This window comes from Terrapene carolina, unplaced genomic scaffold, assembly GCF_002925995.2.
Source record: "Terrapene carolina triunguis isolate 2854851 unplaced genomic scaffold, T_m_triunguis-2.0 Scaffold10690, whole genome shotgun sequence".
Classification (NCBI taxonomy): domain Eukaryota; kingdom Metazoa; phylum Chordata; order Testudines; family Emydidae; genus Terrapene; species Terrapene triunguis.
In genome coordinates this window covers 31-9290 of record NW_020675041.1, presented here as the reverse complement: position 1 = coordinate 9290, position 9260 = coordinate 31, and the positions used below count along the sequence as shown (strand labels likewise).

The following is a 9260-nucleotide window of genomic DNA, read 5'->3' as shown; positions in this document are numbered from 1 at the left end:
GGGGCATCCAGGCCAATGTCCTGCCTGGGACAGGGTCCAGGCCCAGCGGCCTGGGGAAGATGCACCCCCTAGTGGGCAGTTATGGAACCGTCTGCCATGGGCCGAAGGCTCGAGCACGTCCGGCTCCTGCTCCCAAGTCTCACTGGGGCCCTGTTGCGCCAGCTCCTCTCCCCTGCAGCCTGGTCCCCGTGTGTATGATGCTCCCTGCAGAGCTCGTCACACCGGCTCTCTGGGGCCGGGAGAGGGACCAGCTCCCACAGGCAGGACCCTCCGCTGAGAACCCCCAGCCCTCGCCCTCAAGGGCACGTATGTGCCACGGCGGGGGGAGCTTGGGATTGAGAGAGGGGCTGTGACTGGGTGAGAGCCCCAAACGGTGAGGAACGGAGGGATCTGATTGGCTGGAGGCAGGGGCAGGTTCCCAACAGGCCTTTAACGATTTGTCTTTGCCTTCGTGTTACGCAGCCTCCGAAGAAATCTCCTTGCAGCTGCCAGCGAACGTCCTGGCGGGGTCCGAGCGGGCCCACGTGACTGTCCTGGGTAAGGAATTCCCCGGCCCCATCCTGTTGTATCAGCCAGGCAAGGTACTAACAAACTTCAACAGGACTTTATTTTTACAATGGAAACCTCTTTACCAAGCTGCTGCTGCATCCTCTGTAACTCTCACTCAGCCTCAACTGCTCCCCACTCCTTCCTGTTTCCTGTCCTTTCAGACTCCCAACAGCCAGCGCTCCCAGTTTTAATAATTACAGCAGCATCTAAACACCACAGTCCCTCCTCTCTTAAGAAAATTTCCCAATTAAAATAAACATTGTTCTAACCACAGGAACAAATATGAAACAAGACACTATACTGTTGGCAGAAATATTACACTGAAAACACTGTAGATAGTACATAACATAGACTCTAGTCCAGGCAGGTGGTCGTCTGGGTCTGACAGGCCGTCTCTCAAGCCCCGGTTCCAGTGCAATGTCTTGTTGTGGTGGTTCTACGGTGAAGTCATCCAATGCAGACTGGGTGTTGGCATAATCTCCTCTTGGTGCATAGGCAGGTGCAAGATAAGAAGCATTCCATACCCGCCCATCAGAAAGTCGATAGGTGTAAAGTCCCTTCTTCTGTATGATTTTAAGAGGAGCTGTGAATTTATGGTCCCCTTTGCGTAAGATTCCAGGTTTTCGTATTCTAACGAAGGAACCACACTCAAACTTTGGTTCCTTAGCACTCCACTGCTTGTCTGTGAAAGCCTTAGACTTTGCTTGGTTCTGTTCACCTGTTTTTCTCACATCATCCTCGTTTGGGGCATCAGGTCATGCCTTTAACAATCCAGCAATGTTCAGTTTAGTAGTCATCTGTTTCCCATGCAGTAACTCTGCGGGTGATCTTTGCGTTGTGGCATGTCGTGTAGCCCGGTATGCTTGCAAGAAATCAGTCGTGAAGGTTATCCACATTCGCCCTTCCAGTTGAGCCATTTGCAAACTCTCTTTCAAACTTCTGTTAAACCGTTCAATTTCCCCATTGGCTTGAGGGTAATATAGGGATGACCTTCTGTGTAAAATGTTCCTCTCTGCTAGAAAAGTTTCAAACTCCAGGGAAGTAAATTGACTACCATTATCTGAAACCAGTTCTTTGGGGTTACCTTCCCTGCTAAAAACTGAAGAGAGGAACTTAATTACTGTAGCAGAAGAGATTTGCGATGTAAACGCTACCTCAGGCCATTTACTGAAATAGTCTATTAAGGTGATGGCATAATGACAGTCAATTGGAGCAGTATCAAAGGGTCCTACAATGTCAATCGCCACTTTTTCCCATGCAGATTCAGGAAGAGGAACAGGCTGTAATGGAGGGGTACATGTCACTGCTGTCTTATCATGCATTTGACAAGTGACACAGGATTTTATGAGTGCTTCAGTTTGAGAGTCCATCCCTGGCCACCAATACAGATCCCGTAGTCGTTGTTTGGTTCTGACAATTCCTTGATGAGTATCGTGTGCCAGGTGTATGAGTTTTGACTGTAATTCTTCTGGCACAAGTAGCCGGTGTGTACCTTGTAGCACACAGCCATCGAGCAAAGAAAGTTCATCCCGAACTCTAAAACAAGGTAGCAAAACTGGGTCAAGGCTTTTAGGGTTACTGGGCCATCTCTTTGTCAGAAATTCCCGTCGTTTTTGTTGAATTGGACACGCTGAACAAGCAGCTTGAAATTGTTCTCTTGTAACTGGAGTAAGAGTGCTTGTAATAAGCTCAACTACTACATCCTCATCCTCCGGTGGACCATCTGGTGAAGGCAAAGACAGGCGAGAAAGGCAATCAGCTACCACATTTTTGTTTCCAGGCTTATATTCCAGTTCATAATTGAAAGAGAGTAGTCTTGCAGATCATCTAGCAATACGATATCCTGCTCTTCCCAGTCCTTTTGTGGTAAGCAACGTCATCAAAGGGCTGTGGTCTGTGCACAACGTGAACATGCGGCCCCACAGGTAAGTTCTCCATTTTTCAGTAGCTCAGACACAAGCAAGTGCTTCTTTTTCGACTGTAGAATATTTTCTCTCAGCATTACTTAGTGTCCTTGAAGCAAATGCAACAGTCCTCTCTGTGTTGTCCTCATGAAGTTGTGTGAGGATAGCCCCAAGTCCATAATCAGAAGCATCAGTAGTTACAATTGTGGGCAATGCGGGACTGAATAGTGCAAGTACTGGACTATGTACAATCAAGTCTTTCACGGTTTTGAAACTAGCTTGTGCATCCGTTGTCCACACTAAGGTTGAACTGCTCCGTAGTAATTCTTGTAACGGTTCAATGACAGAGGCATAATAGGGAATGAATTTTGCATACCAGGAGGTAAGACCCAAGAAGGAATGTAAGATTTGCAAATCTGTTGGAGGAGGAGCATTTGAAATTGCCATGATATGATCTGGGTCAGGTTTTAGTCCAGCCTGTGAAATTGTATGCCCCAGAAAAGAGAGTTCAGTTTGTCTAAATTTGCATTTGGACCTATTGAGCTTGAGGCCTGCTTTGCTGATGCAGTTTAGTACAGACTGCAGGTTATTGTCATGCTCCTCAGTAGTATTTTCAAACACGATAATATCATCCAAATAGCACTGAACTCCATGTTGATTCTTCAGAATCACTGACATCATTTTTTGGAAGGCAATTGGGGCTGATGTGAGACCGTATGGAACACATTTAAAATGAAATAGTCCATCATGTGTAATAAATGCTGTGAGGGCTCTGCTATCTTCATGCAACATAACCTGGTAGTATGCGCTCTGCAAATCAAGAGTAGAAAACATCTTTGCTTCACGGAGTTCTGCAAATACTTCTTCTATGTGAGGAAGAGGATGGCTGTCAATCACAATAGCTTTATTTGGCTCCCTTAAATCCACACAAAGGCAAATGTCTCCACACTTCTTCTGCGTCACTACTATAGGTGAAACCCATTCCGAGGAGTTAATCTCTTCAATAATGTCCTTTTGAACAAGTTTTCTAAGTTCCTCTGAAAGAGCTTCCCTGACTGAAAATGGTAAGCACCGTAATTTCTGTCGTACAGGCATCACATTATTCCGCATTTTAACATTATGCAGAAACCCATAAGCACAGCTGAGTTTCTCCTCAACCTGGAGTTGGGTCCCAGCTGAAACTGGTGTGTGTACCGCAAGAGTGCTTTGCTGAGGAAGATCAATTCGTCCATTAACTACCCTGAGATTTAAAGCAGACAATAAATCTCTGCCAAGGTTAGGAGTGCCTTTGTGGACAACGTAGAACTCTGCAGTTACACAGCAATCACCAAAAGTAACTATTGCTGGCAGGCAGCCATGTACTGGAATATGGTTTTGCAAATAGCACACCAACTGAAGTTTGGGTTCAATAAGAGGCACATCTTTAAAGTAATGCAAATAAATGGAATCAGGTAGTATAGATACTGCTGAGCCAGTGTCCAACATTAGCTGAATAGAGTGTGATTTGCCTGAGGGTATGGTGGAAATGTTTACAATGCAGTGGGGGAGGGATAGCTTGGTGGTTTGAGCATTGGCCTGCTAAACCCAGGGTTGTGAGCTCAATCCTTGAGGGGGCTGTTTAAGGAACTGGGGTAAAAATCTGTCTGGGGATTAGTCCTGTTTTGAGCAGGGGATTAGACTAGATGACCTCCTGAGGTCCCTTCCAACCCTGAGATTCTATGATTATCTGTTCTGGAATATGTGCAGTAGTGATTTTGTCCACACGCAGCACAGTAACATCTGGTATTGTAACTGCATGCACCTGTTGATTGGACTGGCTACTGCGACATACTTTAGCAAAATGCCCAATCTTTTTGCAATGATTGCACTGAGCTAGTTTTGCTGGACATCCTGTGTAGCTTGCAAGATGGTGTGGGGATCCACAGCGAAAGTATGCTTTTACTGTATTTCGAATTTGCTAATTCAGTGGCTTTTCATTAGTTTTCCTCTTGCAATTGTTTGTCTGCAGCGATAGTGAACTTTTCTGCAAAGGAGTCACAGCCTGGACTGTGCCTCCTGTATCTGTAGCTGACTCACTCTGAGTAGCAATGGTTATTGCTTTTTCTAGTCTAAGTTGTGGTTCTAGAAGCAAGCGTTCTCTTACACAAAGCATGGTTGTTTTCTCAATGAGCTGGTCTCTAATCATCTCATCTGCCATATTCCCAAAGTCACAAGTTACAATCAGACTCCTCAGGGAAGCAATATACTGCATTATAGTCTCCCCTGGTTTCTGCTCACGCTGGCGAAATCTGTAGCAATTAGCTACTACATTCACTTTTGGCACAAAAAAGTTCTTTAATGCAGTGAGTGCAGTCTCATATTTATCATCTGCAAGGGGAAAAGTGTAAAATATACACTGCCCTTCTGCTCCAAGGCAGTGGATTAGCAGAGCACGCTTTCTTACTTCAGAAATCTCTGTAGCACTGATTGCAAGCAGATAAGGCTCAAACATATGGCTTGTAACGCTCACTCTGTCTCCTCAACTCCTCCCCCCTCCTTCCTATTTCCTGTCCTTTCAGACTCCCAACAGCCAGTGCTCCCAGTTCTAATAATTACAGCAGCATCTAAACACCACACATTCCTGCCAGGGCACGGTGCCCTTCACCAGCCAGCCCATCTGTGGCCCAGGGTTCTGATCAGAGAGGCCGGGGCATCACGGATGGAAAAGACCAATGAGGTCTTGTGGGTGTCTGGGGCCAGGGCAGGACTGGTCCCTGCAGTCTGTGCTCCAGGGCCTCGTCCCCAGCGAGGGGCAATAGACTCCTGCGGTGATGCCATGAAGTTGTGCCAGGGCATTGGCGTCTTGGCCATTCATCACCACATATCCGTGTAACCCCACCAGGCCTGAATCAAACTGGGGGCTCTGGGCCCCCGCGTGCCAGGGCTCCACTGATGTGGTGTTAGGGACGGAGCAGCTATTGTGCAGCCTGGTAATTCTCTGCTTCCCCAACTCCCTTGGTGCCAGGAGACATAATGGGCACGGCTCTGCAGAACATAGACCGCCTGCTGGCCAAGCCCTACGGATCCGGAGAGGAGAACATGGTCCGGTTTGCTCCCAACATCTACATCCAGCAGTACCTGGAGAAGAGCGGGCAGCTGAGCCCGGAGATCAGAGACAAGGCCCAGGGATTCCTCCAGAGTGGTGAGTGTCCTCCCACCCCTGCGCCCCCAGGGCATGGCGGGGCCATGTGAGGGCCCTGTCCATGCCACCTCTGGGGCCCGGGTTCCAATCCAGCCCCAGATCAGGGCCCTGGCTGACTCTGGGGGTCAGTGAATTAGATCCTTGGCCTTTCCTCTCTGGGGCACCAGTCCCGAGGCCCAGGTCATAAGGACTGTTTGACTCAGGGTTCCGGAAATGGGAGAGGAGCCCTTTCCCCCCTAGGAGGGGGCGCTGGTTGGGATCGAGCCCCAGGTCAGGGCGCTGGAGCATTTGGGGGGATCGGGGTCCAATTCAGCCTTAACTCCATCCCCGTATTCAAACCGACCCCTGGAATCTCTGAGTCTCAGCGTCGTGGGGGAGGGGAGGGCTGGCGGGCCCCACGGGGCGCAGGCTGGGGGTGGATTCTAGCCCCTCGGGGGGTGAACGGATCCAGGACTCGCTGTCTCTCTCCCATCCCTGCAGGCTACGAGCGTGAGCTGCTCTATAAACACAACGACGGCTCTTACAGCGCCTCTAGGAAGAGAGATGCCAGGGGCAACACCTGGTGAGGGGCCGCACGGCACGGGCGAGTCAGAGCTCTGGGTGGGCAGGGCCTACCGGGCTGCAGCCTGACCCCCAGCCCCACTGCTATTCCAGTCCTGCTCCCCACACAGCTCTGCCCCACATACTCACTCCAAATCCTCCCATTCCCATATTGGGCTCCCCTGACATCTCTGCTCACCCCCCACAATGCTGACCCCCAGCCCCGTCCCCCACGCACCTCCCTCCTGGCCCGCAGCATCTCCTGCAGAGTGTCCCTCTCACGGGGTCTCTCCCCACCCAGGCTGACGGCCTTCGTTCTCAAGTCCTTTGGCCAAGCCAGGCCCTATATCTCCATTGATGAGAAGCACCTAGAGGATGCCCTAGGGTGGCTGCACAACCGCCAGCGGAAGACCGGCTGCTTCCGCAGTGTGGGGAAGCTGTTGAACAACGCCCTGCAGGTGGGATGGGGGAGGAGGGGAGAAGCTGGGGAAGGGGTTGGGGGCCCCCCATGGCAGCTGGTTGTTGTCACTCGTGTCGGTTTGGGGGATTTCCCTGGGTTTTTTAGCAACGGCTGAATGGCTGGAACGGCCGGGGCAGCGGGTTCTTGCACCGAACGAGGGAGCAGCCCTGGCCCAGCCCCCCTGGCTCCTGCACAGCCCGGTCTCCCCGCGGGCACTGAGCAGACCCCCCACCCATTGCCTGGCACGGAGAGCCTGAGGGGCAGGGCCCAGCCCAGCCCTGAAGTCATGGGACTCCCACAACTCCCCATGTGGCTCAGTCAGAAGGGCGGTCGCGGTGCATCATGGGAGATGAAGTCCGAAGGAGCCCGAGTCCATGGGGGAACGGGGGCACGAAGCCTGTGCAGCTGAATGTTAAACCGGTTTGCAGTGGAAGGTTTAGATTCAGGTCACCAACCCGAGAGGCTGCGATTTGGGCCCCGCCGACCCACAGCAGAATGTTGCGTTTCCATTTTCCCAACGGAAATCGAAACGTTTCAGCAAAAGTAACATTTTCCCTCAAAGTTTTGGTTTTGTGGAAACTGCATCGTCTGTCGAGAAATCATTTCAGCAGGAAATTCCCACCCAGCTCGAGTCACAGCCCAATTCCTGCCACTGCCCGGAGTTTGCAGGGAGCTGGGAATCTACAAGAGGGGAGTGACGATGCTGCCCGTGGGAGCCAGCTGAGGTCACTCAGTCAGGGTGAACTGCAGACAGAACGGGGTAGACAAACCCTAAATGCTGGTGGATATTCCAATACTTAGATTTACCAAGCCAGCACAAAGCAGCTTCTGTAGTACCTCACTGGTTATGCAGATGTCCAAACAATGCAGTTCCCTTAAAGTGCCCAGCCTCAGGCCTCCATCCAGACACACATGTCAGATATGATGATGATTACTGAAAATCTTATTTTATCATATAAAAGAAAAGGTTCTTCTGATCCCAAAGGACCAAGCCTCAGACCCAGGTCAAATGATAACTTAGATCTTACCCAAAATACACCTTTATAGTCAATTCTTATTCACTAAACTAAAATTTATTAAAAAAGAAAAGAGAGAGAGTGTTGGTTAAAAGATCAATATACACACAGACTTGAGTCCAATTCTTGAGGCTCAGATACATAGCAGAGATGAGCTTGTAGTTGCCAAAAGTCCTTTTGGAAAAAATCCATAGGTTATAATCCAATGTCCATATTCAGGGTGACTCCAGTCAATGACTGGGGATCTCAATCCTTGTGGATTAAGTTTTCCCTCTCTTGACACCCAAAGCAGATCTGAGATGAAGAAGGATCGTGTCCCAAGGTTTTTATACATTTCCAGCAGCCTTTTGGCCTGAGAAAACAATAGGCTTAACTCTCCTTCTCCTAAACATCATGGCAATTAGCACAGGGTAATTTATCCATTAAACAGTTCAGATACAGGTTACCACAACCTTCAAAGAGACATAGAGACAATAATACTATTTCTCTCAATTGTCTTCATAAACGTTAATATTCCTTTTTTGATCTTTGAATTAAAGTTATAGCAATAGACAAGACTTGTTTGCTTACATCACAAGACCTGAGCAAACATCTCCCCTTCGATCTCTAACAATGCAGACTTGCATTTCAAAGCTCTATTCATTTACATATCTTCCTAACCAGTCTCTAAAGTTCGGCCATGGGCCAGGTCAGTCTGTGAGTTAATTAACTCTTTCTGGCCCTGTCACCTTTCAGTGAGATATTATATTACACTCATAACGTCACAATGGGCTGGGGCTGTACCCGGCCATTTGGGAGCTAGAAGGAGACAAATCTTAGGCAAAGTCCAGATTCCTGCACGAGGGGACTATTTAATGAGCATTGACTCACCCAGCGAGGGGCGAATCCCTCAGCCTCTGCAGAAACGGCCCCTGGTCTTCACAGGAAATCTGGCAAATGTCAGTTCAAACCAACTTCCCAGCCTCTGGTTCCAGCGGGGCTCAGGTAGGGTTTTATGCTGGGAGTCCAGTGCAGCCATGGCTATGGAGCCGCTACCGCCTCTCCTGAAGTAGCCTGTGGAACTCACTGCCACCGTGTGGCCTCCCTGGCTGCTATGACTGGGGGCAGCTGCTCGGGACCCAGATGGGCCTGACAGGACCCAGCAGGAGGCAGGACACAAACGCAGCCACTCGGAGCGCTGGAGCCGGGTCTTCTCAGGCCCAATGGGCCTGTCCTGGGCAGCGGCTCACCTGCTCCTGGCAACATGCCCTGCAGTTCCGTCTGAGCCGGCTCCCGGTGTCTCTCTCCTCCTCAGGGCGGCGTGGTGGATGAGCTCTCTCTCTCGGCTTACATCACGGTGGTGCTGCTGGAGCTGGGGCAGCCGCTCACGGTGAGGCCAAGCCCGGCTGTCCCCGGGGAGGGGCCGGCAAGATTTGGGGGTGACAGGGTGCTGTGGGGCGCAGTGGGGAGGCGGGTTAGTGGGGGGAGGGGAAGTTGACAGGTCGGGGGGGGTTGTTACCAAGGTGGGGGTCAGGGTGCTGTGGAGAGTTGGGCTGGGGTCAGGGTCGGAGGAAGATTCAGCAGGTTGGGGTGGGGCTGGGCTGTTTTGGTGTCTAGCGCTCGGGGGAGGG

The 9260-nt window shown here is 50.5% G+C and overlaps 1 protein-coding gene across 1 annotated transcript; it reads left to right on the top strand.

Annotated features, from left to right (window-relative positions):
- Positions 1–456: 456 nt before the first annotated feature.
- On the top strand, positions 457–9019 carry LOC113408368 (alpha-2-macroglobulin-like; the record flags this gene model as incomplete). The annotated part of the gene is made up of 5 exons (XM_026661566.2): positions 457–537; positions 5458–5634; positions 6115–6196; positions 6476–6632; positions 8945–9019. Coding segments are annotated over exons 2-5 (483 nt in total), but the record flags the coding sequence as incomplete, so codon positions are not given.
- Between the last annotated feature and the right edge of the window lie 241 nt (positions 9020–9260).